This window comes from Anopheles merus, chromosome 2L (assembly GCF_017562075.2).
Source record: "Anopheles merus strain MAF chromosome 2L, AmerM5.1, whole genome shotgun sequence".
In the NCBI taxonomy this organism is placed as follows: domain Eukaryota; kingdom Metazoa; phylum Arthropoda; class Insecta; order Diptera; family Culicidae; genus Anopheles; species Anopheles merus.
This window is the reverse complement of record NC_054083.1, coordinates 25,709,323-25,728,563: the sequence shown is the minus strand read 5'-3', so window position 1 is coordinate 25,728,563 and position 19,241 is coordinate 25,709,323. Positions and strand designations below refer to the sequence as shown.

The window sequence follows — 19,241 nt, the reverse complement described above, 5'->3', positions numbered from 1 at the left end:
TGTCGTCAATCGATTGGAGCGGATTTTATTTCAGATACAGCTCAGTAAGCTGTACGGCCCCTTCGAGACTGTCTCCGCTTACCATGCTGATAAGATTATTCTGCAAATATAGCTTATCCAATACCCTCAGCGCACGGAATAAGCCTCCCTCGATCGTCATGAGGCCGTTTTGGTTCAAATCTAACGCCCGCAGCGATTGTAGCGCATCAAACGTACCAGGGAAGATATGACCAATATTGTTGTTCTCCAGCAATAGCATCTCCAGCTTTCGCAGATTTCTAAACAGTGCCGCATCCAACGACTCCACCTCGTTGTGAGAAATGACTAGATCCTCCAGCTTGGCTGTGTTTGCGAACAGATCCGAATGCAACTCCTTCAGCGAATTGTTGCTCATCTTCAGCTCTTTCAGCGCGGTGGTGTAGCGGAACAGATCCTTCGGCAGTTCGGCCAGCTGGTTCACGCTCAGATCCAGTTTAGCCAGCTTCGTCTGCACAATAAACGTTTCCGGAGCCAGGCTGGTCAACCGGTTCGATCCCAAAGTTAAATACTGTAGCGTCGCCAGCGAGGCGAACGTGTCCGGTTCGATCGTGCTGATACGATTGTTGTGCAGTGCCAGATTATCTAGCTCTACCAAGCCCTTAAAGCTATTCCTGGTCAGTCTCTCCAAGAAGTTGAAGCTCAGGTACAGCTCATCAAGTATCGTGAGATCCTCAAATATCCCTTCGGGAAGCTCAAGGATCCGATTGTGATCGAGCAGCAGGCTCGTGAGTGAGCTCAATCCAGCAAACAGCTTCCTTGGCAGCACTGGGATCTTGTTGCGCGACAGCCGAATCACGCTCAAATTTACCAACCCCTCGAACGTGTACTCCTCCACCGCATCGATGCGATTGCCGCCAAAGTTGATACGCCGCAGATTCGTGGCATTGCGGAACATGCGGTTGAACAGCTTCGGGATGCGATTTCTGTGCATCTGCAGTGATTTCAGTGCGACCGCTTTCGTGAACGTGTCCGCATCGACACGCTGCACGTCAACCTCGCGCATTACGAGCGTATCCACTTTCTGCCCATTGTCGTCGAACAGCGACGGCGGTACAATCGACACGAGCGACTTTTCGAACTGCACCTCAACCGTACCATACTCGGCGGAAAGATTGAACTTGTACGCCTGCACATCTCCGCCCAGAAGCTGCTCATTTACGACAAATTCGCAATAATTCTCGGCACATTTGAAGGAAGGTTCGCCACGCACGCTTACAATCAGCAGCAGCACCAGTGGAAGTGCTTCCAAAACACTACAAAAACAATAAAAACCACAACAAAACGCTCGTATCAATGTTATTGCACCGTCTCGGGTATGATTATTATGCAATAATACCTTCGCCTGAAGCTTCCCATCCTATCACACCCGGGACTATCACACACTGACACTTGAGGTTGTCGGCTCGCGGCCGAAACGGAACTGAACCGTCTGCCAGCCACACCAATGCCATAAATACCCAAAATATACAGTCGTTCGAATGACCTTGAACTCGGTATCAGCATGTCTTTTTGTTCAGAGAAGCATTTGCACGCGATTAGCAACTGGTTTTTTGGTGTAACTGGTTTGTTGTGTTTTTATTGCTTTTGCTCTGCCATATGCAATCTATCAAATGTGTTTACAACCTTTTTGCAAAGATTATGCTGCCTCCAGACGATCACCTCTAACCTGTTTGTGATATTGTGCCTCCAGAGAAGGGAACGTTACTCACCAGAATCAAGTACCCTCTGACATTTGTCTACCAACGGGTTGTGATCATGTGTTTTCAAAGATTACGCTGCTCTCGTGTATTCCCGTTTCCGTTCATTCTCGTTTCGTTCGGCTTTCGTAATTTATTCAATCTGTTCAACACAACATCGCAACACACATTTAGCACGCTCGCATCGCTCAACAGAACAGCCGACTGACGCGCCCGATCGTACAGGTCGGTGTCTCCACCTGTCCCTGCTGCCAAAACCTTACATCTCTATCCTCGATGTAGCGCTCCAGCTCGTCCAGAAAGGCGGGCTCCCATTCCGTCCCCTCCAGGCCGATCATTTCCAAATCTTTAAAGCTACCGAGCACCTCCTCGATCGAGAACTGCTGGAACGCGTTGCCACCGAACAGGAAGCTTTCCACCGCCGGGAAGTACCGGTACGCATCCATCTCCAAACTAGCCAACCGATTGCCCGACACATCCAACCGCTCCAGGAACGCGTGCATCTCTATCTCCGCCAAATTCAGCTGCTCAATGTTGCAGTGCGACACGTTCAGCACTTCCAGCACCGACATGGCTTTCGATATCCGGCCCAACTCTAGCACGCGCAGCTCGTCATTCTCGGACGCGTCCAGCTCCTCCAGATTATTGAACCGGTACAGCGAATCCAGCTCGGTAAAGTTGTTGTTCGCGATCGACAGGCTGCGCAGATTATACGACGGTGAGTTGTCGACCTCGATCGCCGTCAGCTGATTGTTCTCCACGTATAGCTCCTCCAGGTCCTCCGTGATGCGGATCGAAACGAGCTGATTGTCGTCCAGATCGAGCTCGATCAGCGTTTTGAAGAAGGTCGTCTGTTGTAAGTCGAAGGTCGTGAACTTGTTGGAGGAAAGATCAAGCAGCTCGAGATCGAGTGAATCGTGGAAGAGCTGCGGATCGAGACTGCTCAGCTCGTTGCCGCTCAGGTCGATTGTGCGCAGGTTCTTCAGATCGTCGAACAGCACCGTGTCGAGCATTTTTAGATGATTGTTATCGAGGGACAGTGTCTTGAGCGAGTATAGATTTCTGAACACACCATTCGTCAGCCCGTTCGCAAGCTCGTTTTCACCCAAATCCAGCAGCTCCAGGTCGTACAAATTGTCGAATATGCCCATCGGTAGCGTGCGCAGCTTCATGCTGGAAAGATCCAGCACCTCCAGCCCAACGACGTGGGAAAACACGTCCCGATCTAGCTCACCGACCGGATTGCCCGACAAGTATAGTGCGTCCAGCCCATCGAGCGCATCGAATATGCCCTTCTCGAACTGCGTTAACCCGTTGCGCGTAAGCACCAGCGTTTGCAGGTTGGAAAGATCCTTAAACCACTGCTTGTTCAACCCGCCCAGCTTGGCGTTGTTGACGATCGCCAGCGTTTGCAGCTTCTTGTTAAAGTGGAAGAATCGGGGTGGCAGCGGACTTGCCACACAGTTAAACAGATATAGCTCCTTCAGCCGCTGATTGTTGGACAGCAGATCCTCGGTGAAGTCAATCGAGCCCGGACCGAGCGAGATAGTTTTCAGATTGCCCAAATGCTTGAACGTGTTTGCATCGATGCGCGAGACCGGGTTGTGGTTGATGGACAATGTTTCGAGCATCTCGAGCCCTCGCAGGGAGGATCCTTCGAGCCGGTGCACGCGGTTCTCGTCCAGGTCGAGCTTCTCGAGCGATGACATACCGTAAAACGCGCTGCCACTGACGTCCGCCAGGCTAACGTTCTCCAGCGACAGCTTTTCCACCTTGCGCAGATCGCGGAAACTGTTCGCCTCCATGTCGACCAGTGGATTGTCCGAAAGTTGCAGCTCCTTCAGCTTCCACAGTCCCGCGAAGCTGTTCGCCAGCGGGCCGACTAGATGATTGCTCGATAGGTTCAACTTCTCCAGATTACCATTACGCGCGAACGTATTTTGCGGGATGCTATGCAGATGGTTCCGGTCGAGATGCAGCTCCTTGAGCGATTCCAGCCGCTCGAAGCTTTGCGGCGTCAATTCCTGGATGAAGTTTTCCGACAAGTACAGCTCCTTCAGGCGCTGCATCATGCTCCAGCTCTGCGGGTCGATCTCGTGCAGTCGATTGCGTGTGAGCGAAAGCGTCGACAGGCGCAGCAACGAACGCAGTGCGTCCGGTATGCCGTCGATCATGTTACCGTCCGCGTACAATTCGTGCAGTTGCTTCGCCTTGCTGAACATATCGTCCGGCAGGTCGCGGAACTTGTTGTCGGAGATGTCGAGCAGCTCGAGCCTGGGCAGGTCCAGTACGCCCGGCGACAGCTCGGACAGATCGTTATCAGCAAGGTACAGCTCCTCCAGACAGGTTGCGATCGCCGCAAACACTCCTTCCGGTAGCTGCTGAATGTTGTTGTTCTCCAGCGAAATCTCCTTCAGGCTTTTCTGATTTGCAAACAGCTTAGCCGGTATCTCGTCGATCAGATTCTCGGCCAGCGAAAGCGTACGCAGCTGCGTCGTATCGTCCAGGAACCGTTCATCTACCCGGCGGATGATATTTTGCTCCAGCTCCAGCTTTCGCAACCGCTCCAACCCCTTCAGTGAGCCAGCCTTCAGCTCCTCGAGCTGATTCTCGTTGATGAACAACTTTTCCAACGACGACAAACCGCTAAAGATGCCTCCCTCGATCGACGACAAACTGTTGTCCTCCAGGTCGAGCGTCTCCAGGCGTCGCAACGTATCGAACGTACCGGGGCTAATCTTGTGCAGAACGTTTCCCTCCAGCCGCAGCACCCTCAGGCTGGTCGCGTGCTTCAGTAAAGACTTCTCCAGCACTCGAATTTCGTTATGCTGCAGGGACAGATCTTCCAAGTTTTTCAAGCTAGCCAGCACGGCCGGCTGCAGCTCCTCGATCGAGTTGTTGTTCAGCTTCAGTATCTCCAGATTTACATTGCCCGCAAACATGCCATCGTCCAACCGTTCGATGTAGTTGTCAGCCAGCACCAACTCTCTCAGATGCCCCAGCGGCAGGAACGTGTTCGGCGACATCAACTTCAGATTGTTGCCCTCCAAATCGAGCTCAGTCAGCGCGGTCAGCGGTGCGAACGCTTGCGGATCAATCGACACCAGCTCGTTCTCCTTCAGTATCAACTTGCGCAATCCTGTCAGACCGAGAAAGGTGTTACGCGACAACACCGACAGATAGTTGTGATCCAGATGCAGCTCCCGCAGCTGCCCCAGCTCCTCGAACAGCCGATCGGGCAGCTCCTCCGCATGGTTGTGGTCGAGGTTCAGCTCCGTCAGCTGGTACAACCCGGCGAACGTTTTGCTCGCGAACTGTGCAATCTTGTTCCGGGACAGCCGCAGCGTCTCCAGATTGTCCAGCCCGCGGAAGGCAAACTCCCCGACCGTGACGATCCGATTGCTGCCAAGGTTGAGCCGCAGCAGCTTGGTCGCGCGCACAAACCCATCGTCATGCAGCGCAGTCAGGTGGTTCTTCTGCAGCTGCAGGTACTTCAGCTCGTGCGCATCGTCGAACGTGCTCGACTCGAGCAGCTCCACGTCGCAGTCCTCCATCTTGAGCGAGACCACATTCTCGTTGTCGGCGAACAGTGACGGCGGGATGATCGGGAGAGATGAGTACGCTATCTCGACCTCAACGAACGATCCGCTTCCGTCACCGCCGGTGTTGATGATCGCTTCCGACACCTCGTCCGGTGTGTCCAGGAACAGATTCCATAGCTTGCACTCGCGCCCATGTCGATGGCAGCTGAAGGTGTACTGCTGGCCCGGGAGGGCCGCTGAGACGGTGGTGGCGAGCAGCAGTAGCCCCAACGCCAGCAGCCCTGCAGATGCTGCCGAGATACTGCAACGAGAGGTAGCAAAATGGGTAAAAATAGAAAGCTATTTCGTTGAGATGAATTTCTTTCCCGTTCGTTGCACCACACGGAAATGAAAAGCGTGCGCATATTTTTGGGCCAATTCGTTGTTTTTTTCATTTGCGTGACATTTCACCAGGTACGGGGGACGCTATTTCAGATTTTCACAGTACAGTTAATAATCATCGGTTAGTGGAAATGTTTAAGGAGCCTAGATGCTTCTAAGAGATTGTCTCAACGTCACTTCTTTTGTAAAATCACGCTCATCATTTATTATCCAGTAACATTTTGTTACAAAATAGTAAAAAATATAACAAAAACTCTAGTCAACAAACGTTCTTTCCATTTGATTCTTTCACCTTTCAACGTACTTTTGATTCAGCTTCATCCTTATCCACTCATATTAAACTGCTTACAGCAAACAATAATTGATAATATCACACACTATAAAATGAGAAAAATAACTTCTAGAGCACTAACTTTCTAATTTGGCCAATTTTACGATGCTCTTTAGCCGAGCATCAGAACGGAACTGAGCGGTCTGAGACAATTTGAGCCTGCATTGTAGCAACAGATTCTGTCACCCATCCCGTGGACGGAACGAGACACACACCGACAATAGAATACCGCACAGCTGGGTAATGCCGGATTTTATTTTAATCGCGTCTCCTTCATTTCTGCACACCTGCCCATCTCTCCCTGTTTAATGCTCATTTCAAATCTCTATCATACGCTAAAGCAAGGGCGAGACACGCCCGGGTTGCGGTGAAAGTACGGCGCCGTACGGTACAGCAAGCGACGCGTTACGAAAACTGGCCACAAACTGCAACAGAGACATTTTCTGGTGGACGTGCGCCAAACCTCACGCTTCGTCCGCCGCTTCACCAAATCGCCCTGTCCGAATCGTTGACCTTTTTGGCGTGCTACAATTTTTGTCGCAAACTATCACTGTCGACGCAAAATTGTGCGTCGACAGTGATACATTTTTGTTGATCAATTAGCCATCGAGAATCGCGCGCTCGAATGGACGCGCCTGGTGTGCGATATTACGCGCACTACAACAACAATACGCACCGGGCTGTTTGTAAATAAAATGCGATTGGCGTAAACACGAGCCGGACGCCGGCAACGAAGCAGCAAGCTGTGAAGGTGTCACGATGTTAGGGATGTATATGTCCCGCAAACGCGGTAGTTCTATTTTCGGTACGGTACGCGATCAAAGCCGTCGTGTGTGTGTGCGGTTTAATGAATGCAGACGCGTGCTTGAGTAATGCCATGGGAGCAAAACAAAGCAAAAAAAACCATCATAAGCATCTGCTACTAATTATCTCTCGGATTAGGAAACCTGTGCGGCTGTAGTTCCTGGTACGGTATGGCAAGCAAGAAATTGTTCTAGCTGTGTTAGGGTTTAAGTAAAATTATTTCTTCATTTTATATGACATCTGAAGGATTTTGCTTGCAAATGCAATAAGTTATCTGGTGAGTTCTAAAGTTTTCTTTCTTCTAAAGCAAATACATACCCGTCATGTATTAAAGTCTTGAATAGACCGATCATGCTATGGCTAATTAATAAGATAAAACAAAAGTCAAGTGCACTATTGGCTTATGGCAAACATATTCCATCGATGAATATTGTGCGGTTCAAATAAGAATAATATTATTCAAAAACTCATTTTTGTAAACTAACATCAATGTATTTGTTTCTTAAAATTACAAAAAAGGAATTTGCAAATTAGTTGTTTTAATCGATCAACAACATTTCTTGAATATCTATGCACTAGTTTATTGAAATCATTTCATCCAGTTTTGTATGTTTGTAATATATAAACGTTTCTAATAGCTTTTCTATAAAGACTATGTCAAGCCATAATAGATCTATGCGTGTGTGTTTTCTTCTTTTTCGAATGATATTATACGAAACATTGGGATATGTAATCCAATTGAATTTCTCCTTCTTTTTTATTGTATTATAATTGAAAATTTAAATACCCCAAAGAGTCGGAAATAGGCCAACTTTTGAGCTTTTGGACTACTTGCTTGTAAATCACAAATGAAAATGTACACTTTCTTGAAAAAAAAGCCCAATATTATTACAAGGTTTTTTTCTTCCACTTCTGGCAACGCTAGCGATCTGTCAGGTACTGCTCGAAGATGCCTGCTGGCCCTAAAAAACACTCCCAATGATAATGAAGTTCGTGCTTTCCTGTCGCAATGAAGATATTAGTTCCTGAACGCTGACCATCAAACATACACACCAAAAAAGTTGTGCGAATTTTACCACACTCCTCCATTCTACATCCAAACGATTTCACCATCAGAACAGTCTTCGAAGGAAATCATGTGCGCCTTTTTTTCTTCTTTTGTGTTTGATAGGAAGCACCATCGAATCAAGAATGGAATCGAGCATTTCTGACACTTTCTGGAGATTTTTTTATTGTTGTTGTGTTGCCTGTTTTACTCGTTATTGGACATCGCTTGGACAACCGAATCGTTCACCTCTCGCACTGCTCCTAGCCGGACATAATGGATGACCGCGAATCGTCAACACAATTTGAACATATACAACACACTCAAACAAAGCAGTACACAAACCACACGCAACAAAAAACCCCTCTGCTCCAAAGAGATGAGATGGAGTTTGAAACGGGTAGAAACGCGCAACGCTCGCGATAAATGTTCAACTGTCCAAGCCAACCATTGAGCATGGGCCGTGCCAGTTCGGGCCCGATTATAGGCGTCGTCCCTTATTCCTAGGCGTTCAAAGTTCATCACCATGATCATCATCGTCCACATCGTCACGACGCAAACTATGGGCACAGGAGGAGAATTTGGGGAGAAGAAGAATAGAACTTGCGCGTTTACAGTACGCGCCGCGGACTCGCAGGCTACTATTAAATGGACCACGGGAGCTAAGGCAAAGAGAGAGAGAGAGAGACGGAGAGGTGGAAGGCACTAGAGAAGAGTTAGAAGCAAGAGGGAAGGTTGTAATTTTCCCCCGTCCTGGTGGCTACCGTTTTCGTTCGGGGTCTAATGTTTTATCGTTCGGTAATCGAAATCCATCATCAAATCAAAGAGACTCCATTAGGGATTAGGGGCTGTGTGGATGCTGGCCTGGCTGGAAGTGCATGCTGGCTACCGTTCTTTCTTTCTTTTCGATCGCAAAACACTTTTGCTGGAAAGTTGGAAGACGGTTTTGCAGCAGTGCTAAAGCGCATTGAGCATTTTAAAAGACCACAGTAAGGTTCTTGTCATTCCGATGATGAGTCAGATGAGATGCGATTTAACTTCAAATATTTTTTTTTTAAATAAGTCCACAAAGACATATAAAACCACATTAACTAGATATTCAGATTTAAGTATAACGTCAACTTTTACCTTAAAAAGGTTGAAGTAAATTGACTAATATCTAGCATGATTTGCGGACTTCATGTCTCATTCTTTCAAAGAAAGTATTTTACAATAAAATTATCAACAGTTCATCAATGTATTGCTCCTTGGTGGATTAGATCCATCTCAAAGTGACCCGTTTTCAACAGTAGCCAGATGGGTCGTCAACCGACCTTATGTCCCTGTCGAACAAATGGACACTTTGCCAAACAAAAGGAGTGCGGTCCCGACGATGGCGTCTCTTCACCGTCAACCACCATCACCCTCAAAACGTCCATCGTTTTCTGTCGACTCATTCGACCAGCCTGCCCGCTCGAAAGCTCGAACCAGCTCGCACAAAGCACGGACGTTCTGGACAACCAGGCTTCGCTACGCTCACTACTGCACCCTCAATCAATTACCGAATCAGACCAGGCTAGCGTCCTTGCTTTCTTGTGGTGGGAGTGCACACCTCCACTTAAAACCCCCATTCCTCCCCTAGCAATATAAATCCATCACACCCCATTTCCTCCTCATACGACCCCACAACCATGCCTTCGACGAACGCCATTCGAGCGTCAATACTTTCTCGTCTCGAGGACGATGATTTATCATCACAGCCCCATCAAAACCCGCTCCTTCTCCGGCTTTCTTTTTGTTTCCCCTCTCCGTCCTTTCGCCTTGCCCCATCGAACACCAAATCAAACATGAATGAGCGTAGTACCTTCTGCAGCTCACCTTTCCCGTTGCCCCGGCAGATGAAGATCGCGTTTTGACGATAGCGCTACCGGAGCCCTGCGCGCGATCGTAACGAGCCTGCCTTTTGGTGAATGAAGCCCGGTCGATCGGGCACAGCGATTGGTTTGGCGACTGGGGATTTCTTTCTTTTCCACGACTGTTGGCGTGGCCGTACGTGTTACATTTTATTTACCTTTGCTAAGGGTTATTTTTTTCTCTCTTGCATCTTGCTTTTTGTTCGTATTAATGGCAGCCCACCGCCATCCCTGCGAGGACTGATGGGCGAGGTCGTTAAGTGACCGGAAATCGTCGCCGTCTCCCGTTGTCGACGGCGTCATTGGTCGTCGTCAACGTGCTGGAGTGTTGTTGCAACGTCAGGAACTTGGCACTGCTGCATCAAGATTGTGGTGGCAGCATCGGCCATGGTGAGATCTGATCGTAGATGGACCAAGTTGGACAAAGATCACGAACTGCGTGAGTTGACGTTTTCGCAGACCAACAACAACAAAAAAGAACGGAGTCACTTTTTTATCCCTTTCTTGGTCATAATTGAGTAATCTTAGGGCTTTTCTTTCGCTTTTCTGGTGGTGTTAAGGAGAGGATAAAGCGTTAGAGTCCTTTCTTCCGGTGTGAAAGATTGAAAGTATCTTATTTTACTTCACAAACAGGATTAGTAGAACTATCTGTGATGCTATCAACAATTTTGGGTTGTTAAAATAATTTCATTTGCATGCTTCTTTCTAGGTCATGGCAAGTCGTCGCACAGTTCTCAAAGTATTTTTGGCATTGATGAGTGAAATATTCTCAGATCCAAAGGATTACTAGCAAGGCGGAAACGATAAGCATTTGAAACAGCTAAGCTTCGAGAAAGAACCTGAAAAAAGAGCGAAAGAAAGAAAGGCAAAAGCCAGTTCGCTCAGCCAGTACGATTTGACTTCCGGCGTAATGCTGCGGGTGCTATTGCTGCTGCCTCTGCTCAGCTGAAATCAATTAAGTGTAATTTTACTGAATTTCAAGTTCATTATTTTTCCTTTCATTCATTCTACGCCAGCCTTCGGTGGCCTGAAGCTGTGCTGTACCCGTGCGGCCTCACCATGCTTGGAGCTCGATCCACACAGGCTTCCCATTCCCACCCAGCTTCGCCCCGAATCCGTATGGCGTATCAGGCGAGTGAGCGTGTGTAACCTTCGCTCGCGGATGGATCTGCCAAACGTCACTCAAACGCTTTGCCCCTCTATCCTTGACGCCGAAGGCGATTTTGTTGGAACGGCAAAGGCAAAAAGGCAACCAAAAGCTATGAACCAATCGAATGCAATGCAATTTAATGGAAATACAATGACTCGATTGGCCATTTTTGCCTACAACGCTCTCTGTGATATCACCAGCCACCATCCACGGGGTGGCTTGTGTGTCTTCTTTTCTGCCCGTTTTTGCCTGCCCATTCTTTATCTTTAGCCCATCCGTGGTCCGGAAATAGCAAACAGAAATAAGAGCTCTTCCAGCCACCAGCCAGATCACCAGATCACGAATTGTTGCTGCTTCTCCACGGGAAGCAAAGCCCCCAAACGCTAAGAACACACCAGTTCACACAGGCTTCCACAGACTTGAAACAGCAAAGAAAAAAAAGCCCATGCTGCCGCCTCCCCAGCGTGACCAAGCAGTAGCAGTCTGCGCACCCGCCGATCCGCCCGTAGTTTTATGCATTATCATTAACTTTAAACTTCTGAATCAAAATATATCGACTTTGGCTCATCATCATATTTAATTGATTAAAAGAAAACTTCGACTCCCGGTGTTCCACGTTTGGGCCGTTTTGCCATAACACATCTGCGTCCGAGCCCGTAAGCTCAGTGGCGATCCTAGCCGGCCGGACTAGGCCGGTGGCGCTGGTGGGTTTTCTCTTGCGTTACTTGCTGCGGACCTTGGGCTCGCTTTCGGGCCATCCCCTTTCTTGCCTCTTGCCGGATTTGTGGGTTAGCTAAGATGGTCAGCATCTGTCGACGGTGCATGTGGTGGTCTCGATCGCAAAGAAGAAGCCCCATTCATAGTGGGCTAACAGCCGTACTAGTGGAGCAGTACGCAACTGCAACTCCCGGGAGTCACGCTGTGGAAGAGAAAAACAGTGATAATTAAGCAAGCATCTAGGACCACGATTCTTGCACAATTCTGCTTTAATATCCAATTGCGTTAGATCCAGCCAATAATTCTGATCTTTATCCAAAAGGTAATTAAAAGGAAAAAAATATTGATTCAATTGAAAGAAATATGCAAAGAATGTGTCAAAAATTTACTGTGACACTTTATTTTTGTATAATAAGGAAACCTAAATGTGTATTTGAGGTCTTATATGGCAAAGATCTATGAAAAAACTGTTTTGTACAAAGATACATAGTGAGCTAAAGTGATCATGTCGTAACTCATCAATGTACTATATACATTGATTACTGTCTTAGAAATCAAATAACACATGGACTCTCTTAAATTTGATAAGGAGTCATAATGAAACTAAATCAAACAAACGAATGTTATGTGCTTACTGAACTGTACTCGTTACAACACATATCGTGATCTGCTACATGGACCAATATCGAATTGAATGACTAATAGTGATTAATGATTAGCCCTACTAATCCATTTACTAAAAGATACAGTGAATTAAAATTGATAACACGCAAACAGTAATTTTTAACCTTGCAAGACTTAAGCCAACTCTAACAAACAGACCACAGATTTTGAGATTACTCTATTCTTATTACAGACTCAGAAGAAGCGTACAATCAACTCCCTTATTTGCTAGCTTCCTTATTCTCTTTTTAAATAAACCTGTTCTAACCCAGTTTCTGATTTATACATCTTGTTATGACCTATTATGTTTTAATGTTTCTTCAAAGTTTTTCATAATCCTAGATCATTCTAATGTCATTCATAATGAAGACATTCTTTAAAGTAGTTTGCTAAACCTAACCCTCATGAATTATGCCATATTTTCCAATGAAACAATAAATTCTTTTGACTCAACAACCGTTGTCGGTTAAGACCTGCCTGTACCAGCCTGTGGGGTTGGCATTCAATTACTTTTTGGATTAACCCCTATACCAGTATAGTCAGTCCTACGTATGGCGGTCTATTTGGAGCTTGAACCCATGACGGGTATGTTGTTAGGTCGTACGAGTTGACGACTGTACCATGAAACCGGCCCTTTGAACCTAGGAAGTCCGTTTTGATTACAGACTCTGAAATGATAAACAATCAATGCTCCAAACTGAAAACTCTCCAATGTCCTCTTTATAATATCGATTTTTCATTCGATATCTACTTCAATCTATCTAATTTCCTTGCCCTCTTGTCCAAAACTCTCACAAACGCACAATCCTCTCATTCACTTATGGTGTTTACATGGAGTCATTCGCTAATCTACTTACAAATACGAATTCAAATTAGAATTGTTCGATATGCGTTGATAGCGTGTATTCAAATATTTACTCCTGGGTCCCATGATTAATTGAACATTAGATGGGAGTTGACGGTTGAATACAAGATTTGGCCAAAAGACTACCACATAAATTAAAATGTGGAGATGCTTCTTACCCGAAAGGTCATTATTTAGTTTGTTTTGATGCACACACTCATGCCAACCTCTCGCCTAGCTCTAGTCACTCGCCTGACCTAATGACCGTAGCTCCCAAATCCAATTGATCCCGGCAAATCATTTATCAAGCATCGCAAATTATCCTCCTTACCTTCTCCCAGAGAACCGCTGGCCCTAGACCGCTGGATCATTGAACTTCTCGAACCCACCGCCACCACAAAACCGTTCGCTCGGAGGCCCCGGAAGTAACAGCCGGTCCACCAGTGGCAGTGGCAAAACCATCGAAAAAGTACCTTTTTCGGAACAAAAGTCCCGTTCGCGGGCAACGGGTGTTCGGGCGTGCAATCAGCAAATTGCGATTGCTGGTACCTACAGCAAACCAGCCAAACCTCTCCCCACCAACCCGCCAATCGATCGATTGCGCCAGCAACTAAACGGGTGCAAAGCGTGGGAAAATGCCTCTGGATTTGAGGCCGTCCAGCACAATCCGCAGTCCAGTCCAGTCCGGTCTTTTGAGAGAGGGGGCTGAAAACTGCGTCGAACTAAATCGGTACCTTCCGAAAAACACCAAAATTATCGATCGACACGGGGGTCTGTGGCTGCCCAAAATATGCTCCCGCGAAGCGGGCGAAGTACAGGAGGTGGAAATTTCTCCCTTCAGCCATAGTTTTCCCATCCGCGGCTGGTTCCCTGTTTTTCCCGACATCACTAATTGGTGCACGGCTCGGGGGCCAACTGTTCGATGCGTACCGTGCGAGCTCGTGGGCTGAGCCGTTAGTCGGAAAGGAAAGTCTATCCCTCGGTAAGCTCGATCGACGATCGTGGACCACTTGGAAGGTGGAAGGGGAGGAGTTAGACCGCATCTGGAGGCAACCATTTCTCACCCGAAAATCATCTGCCACTGGAACGCACGTCGTTGCTGCTACTGTTAAGTGTATACGCACAAAACACATGCTGGAGTGGCATTAAGAAGAAGAGGATCAGTCTTTGCTGGTGTCTCACTGTGATTACTACCCTCTCCCCCCACCACGACCATACTCACAGATGGTATACGAGCAAACGTACTACTAGACAAGCGTACGACTGCATCATCAAACGTGCTTTTCTTTTTGCAACAACTCTCGCTGATCGTGCAGAAATGGGCGCGAGGGGCCCTACCAACAACGGAAGCAACAGATTTAACCTAATTGATCGAATTGGTGCAGAAAATCGCTAATAAATAATTCATGACAATCGAACAACAATCGACGGCTGGCGAGTGGAGAGCTTGCACACTCTCACAGACTAGCGCACGCATCGTGGGGCCCAACTTTCGGTGCACGACTTTCGTTTGAAACTTTCGTGCCTTGTTACAATGTTATCCGGTTGATTTGCTTGGTGGTAGGTGCAAAAGAAAAAAAAACACCAGACTTCCCCCACAAGCTCCAACGGCAAGAGAACCTCCTTCTGTGAACCTGCGAGGTAAAGAATCTGGTTAGGCAAAACCTAGTTAGCCAAGGCTTCGTGTCTGCACGATTCCTAAAGCTCGAGCTTCAAACTCAAGCATATAGAAAGACGTTCGTCTCGTTGCCAACATAGACCAGAGAGTGTGCAGATTTCCAAACTCAAACCCAAGAAGCTGTGCAGCTATTGGGAACCCAACCACCAACACAACCAAAGCCAAAATCGTACCGTCTCTAGGGAGGTTTCTCTTCGGAAGCACAAGAACAAAAATTCGCTAATTAAATCAATTTTCAAACGACGAACGAGTGGGAAACATTTTCTCACGCATCCGCTTCATGGTCGCGCTCGGCTGGCGGACGACCCCCAGGGTAAATTACCCCATCGCTTTCTTAGGCCCCTGTTCCGTGCTGCGTCCCGATTTGCGTTTTGGCGCTACCACTGCACAGTGCCAGTGCTGGTAGGTGTGCGCCTAGCCGAAATGGAAAGACATTCGAAGAAGTTTTAACCATCGGTCGAGGCCGGAGTAAAGGAGAAGGAGGAGGAGACATAGTACTCCGGAGAGCAGAACATGCACACAGAAGCTGTGTTGGATGCTTTCCACCGACTTGTGACTTGTGAAAATGAGAGAATAAGATGTGCTTTGTGGAGGGTTTTGTGTGAAGGTAGGGGTTAAAAGGTAAACGGGGTAGACACATCAAGCTTGCGAAGACGTGTGGATGGAGGAAAAGAAGGAAAAAAGGGTCAAGAGAACCGATAGTGATTGAAAAGTCAAATCAACCAACGCAAAACGCAAGTAACTCTCCACGACGTTTCAAGATTTCAAATGGCTCGCTTTCGGTTGGTAGCTTGAAGTGCCTCGGCCGAACGATAATGGCGACCGAGCACTGGAGCACACCGACCGGCATTGGTCAGGGGCAACGATTTGTTTTCCAATCGACACAAGAGCAGCAGCGACCGGTGAAGCAGCAAGCGGACGCACGGAACACGGTCCAGAATGGTATCGAAGGGGGCCCGCGCGAGGCAGCAAGAGAAAAGAAACAAGAGTCATTCTTCGCAGTGGGTAAGCTTTGCCTGCTGACGGTGGCAGTTCCGTACCCGATTTGGATTTTCACACGTTCACGGTACCAGCACCAGCGCGAGCCTTGCGCCGTCGACGTCGCAATCGTCATTTGGTTCTCGATGTTCCCTGGGCAGCAGCGCAAACCGGGCATTGTTGCGCCTCCGGATGGTTCGCTTTCGAGCAATTTTCGAATGGGACCACACTTCGCACAATTGCCCAGTGCGCGCACGCTGGCGCCATGGAAAAGTGTTTCCAATAATGCTGCTCTTTCGTCTATACTGTGTTTTGGTGTTGTGTTGTTGTTTCTCTTCGTACCATTCCTCTTATTGTTATATTTTCTTACTTGCATCTTTCAGTTTGGTGTGCTTCTACTGTACGATTCATTGACTATACATTTGATGCAGACTGTGAAGCTTTTTTCTTTAATTCTTCTACTTGCTAGCATTCAAAACGGTTGATAGTCGTGTTTGAGCCTTCTTGTGGCAAACTATTGTTGATCCAGGATGACCAACATCAAGAAATGTAATTTGATTTCAAAAGATATGCCCAATACGATGTGTCACTTTAAAGCATGGAGCATACCTTCAACGAAGTATTTTCGTTTTTAGCAACTACGCAGCATTGTTCAACTGATCTCAAAGCAAAACTTTCAAGTTAGTTTTAATTACGAAGCATTTCCTGGGTGAACCTGACCACACTATGTACAAGGACCCAACGGTGCATCTGATCGTCTAGCAGCAAGTAAGGTGCAAGTAAGGCATAAATTGCCAGATCTTACTAGATCTTACAGTCGTTCATGTTGTCGAGCTTTGTACGAGCGTAGTGTAACAGAAGTATGTAAGCAGTAAAATCCATACACACTTTATTACAGGGAATTGTGTATGCAATGAGCTCCACAAACTTATCAATCAAACTACGAAATGTAATATAAGTACGATGAACCACAAGCTGACCGATCGGTTCTGTGGACCATACATTGGGACACTAGCTCAGGATCAGGATGTTTGACTCCCTAAGTAGAAGTTCGAGGAACTCATCTCAGAAGATGTTACGAGTTGTAGAGGGACTAAGCAACTCCGCTGACTTGTCAATTAGAATTCAATCTTGCGGAGATCTAGAGTCCTGGAATGAGCTTCCTAAAAACTAGTTGGTGACCTAAACATATCAGCTTAATATGAAAAAAAAAACGAAGATAAAAGGGGTTTCTTTAGGATGCTAACGTCTCATTAGCACATTTAGATTATCATTTAATCATTTAATTAGGTTGTCATTAAATTAAATTGTAAATTCCAGGATCTTAATGAAAAAAATGCCTTGTATACTTTCCTATAGATTGAGAGAAATAACGTTGGTGAGTAATAGCTTTCCTTTAAAATTAATCATATTACTTTAAAATGCTGCTTTAAAATTCTTTAAGCAAAATTCATATTTCAGAGTTCAAAACTCTCAAGAACTTTGCTACAGAAATGTAGAACACTGCAATCACGATCCCTTCAACCTTCCAAATCCACGCTCAATCACGCTTGCCTCACATTTCATCACACTGCTTCGCTTCGCTACCTAATAAAAAGCAAACCGAATCGTCCATCGAATATGATTGATCATCAACAATGCAGCGAGAATGATTCACACCCGAAAAACACTATTCTTCCCCACCGAAAAGCCACTCAAACTCTCACTAATGAATCGGTACACAGCACCGTTCCGATTTGCACCCTCGACTACCACAGCAACCGAGCCAGTATATTCATTGAACAAAAGATTAATGAAGATTTGGCTTTGTCCAAACAAATTTTTCGTTTGCTCTCACCCCATCGCACCTTCGTGCCGATACCGTCCGATCGTCCAAAGGATTAAGCAGCGATCGCGTCCCGAACTCACATAGCCCGGGTGCACCGATCCGCGACGAATTGCACGTGTTGATTGATTTGACTTCTGGAAATCTGTATTTCCTTCCCCGCGGGATCAATCGATCGTAGAAAAGTAATGCTGGATAACAACAACAACAACAACACCAAACCTCACTCCAACCGAGCAGAGTGGGAAATGCCCGTGACGTTCGCTCTATCCATGCTCTCCGCTACGCCTATCACCTCCATGGTATCTTGCACGGAGATCGCGATCGTACCAGCAGCTGGTGCGATAATAAACTTCCTGAAAAGCGTGAAATTTTGAGTACAAAAGTTTCAAACCATTATTAATGATCAAACCCGAAGTACCTTGCCTCACGTTTGCTGAAGGCTTCCGTTTACGCCCTCGGTACAGGGGGACTTAAAAAAAAAAACAGAGACCATGCCTTCGGGACCTCGTACCCGCGTCCAACGGGGGGTGTCCATTTCTAACCGGTCCTGAAGATATTCGTCTATCGGCCGGTGGTGATCTTTTTCGAGTCGCTTTACCCCGCGATTGCTTTTCCATTCTTCCTTTTCCCCAGTTATAATAGGCTGGCCCAGCGTCCAGCCATTCGACAGGTTCCTGGGGAGGAGAGTGCTATTGCCCGCACCGCATCCGGGTGTACCGATTTGTTTTTACTTATCGCCCCAAGTGCTCCGAAAGGAAATCAAATTATCTTTTTGCGCCCCATGGCGGCCAGCCTCCGGATTCGATCAGCTCTGGACAAGACTCCCTCAGGCTTGTCCTCGGTTCCTCTATCGCTCCCGCAAACGCCGCACACATCGGGGTTTCCTCTGAGCTTCCTTCAATTTAAAGGGGAAATGTTTCCCTACCTAGCGACTCCCTGTTTCTTAGAGGGATTTTTGGGGAGATGTTTTCGAGTGCTGCTGCCGTTGTTGCCAAGCTCCATTCACTTCACCGTGCAACAAGAGGTCTAGCAGTTGGCGCACGAAAAACCCACATCACTTTTCGCCGTTGGGGTACAACGCCGTTGGGTCAGTCACGCCACACGAAATGTTCTAGCTCGGTACACATGGGAATGGGGGGTTTCGTAGCTCCTCGGGACGAAAGCTCAATTTTAACTCCTCAATGATCTTCAACACGAGTTTTTTTTTCTCAACGGCAACAGCAACGGTCAGTGAAAAGAAACCGTAAATTACAGCTTCCGGTGAGAACACAACAATGTTTGAAATAATGAAGCAGAGTAAATCTGGGTGTATTATAGTTTGAGCGACTCGTTGGGCCGTCTTGTTTGGGCTCCCGGTTTAACTGTCGTGCGTGTAAGCATTCAGCAGGCAGCTGAATCGAACCTTTGGGGGCAGTAAAAACTGGAACAAATTATACAAGAGGTGAACAAGAAGCAGGGAATCTAACATGCAAGCAAAACAGGCGACTTTTGTTTATCGTTTACATTCAGCTTAATTTATGAACAGTAGAATTCAACAATAACTAAAAAACAAATAATAAGCGATATACATTGGACATTGATGTTCACTTAGTATAAGAACAACAGTGCCAGAAGCTTCTCACGGTTCATTTGAATCGTTGTTTGATGCTTGA

The 19,241-nt window shown here is 46.9% G+C and overlaps 2 protein-coding genes across 2 annotated transcripts; both read right to left on the bottom strand.

Moving 5' to 3' along the window:
• Positions 1-25: 25 nt before the first annotated feature.
• Positions 26-1,459, bottom strand: LOC121592978 (platelet glycoprotein V-like). Its single transcript, XM_041914958.1, has 2 exons — positions 1,376-1,459; positions 26-1,292 (listed from the first exon to the last, which is right to left on the bottom strand). The coding sequence occupies exons 1-2, from the start codon at positions 1,393-1,395 to the stop codon at positions 26-28; spliced, it is 1,287 nt and encodes a 428-aa protein (XP_041770892.1). The 5' UTR covers positions 1,396-1,459.
• A 387-nt stretch (positions 1,460-1,846) lies between these two features.
• On the bottom strand, positions 1,847-6,203 carry LOC121593118 (chaoptin-like). Its single transcript, XM_041915211.1, has 2 exons — positions 5,964-6,203; positions 1,847-5,579 (listed from the first exon to the last, which is right to left on the bottom strand). The coding sequence occupies exons 1-2, from the start codon at positions 5,978-5,980 to the stop codon at positions 1,925-1,927; spliced, it is 3,672 nt and encodes a 1,223-aa protein (XP_041771145.1). The 5' UTR covers positions 5,981-6,203; the 3' UTR covers positions 1,847-1,924.
• Between the last annotated feature and the right edge of the window lie 13,038 nt (positions 6,204-19,241).

Coding starts and splice junctions, on each gene's coding strand:
- LOC121592978 (XM_041914958.1), bottom strand. CDS start 1,395: ATGGGAAGCTTCAGGCGAAG. Junction 1,293..1,375: donor ATGGGAAGCTTCAGGCGAAG/GTATTATTGCAT, acceptor TTGTTTTTGTAG/TGTTTTGGAAGCACTTCCAC.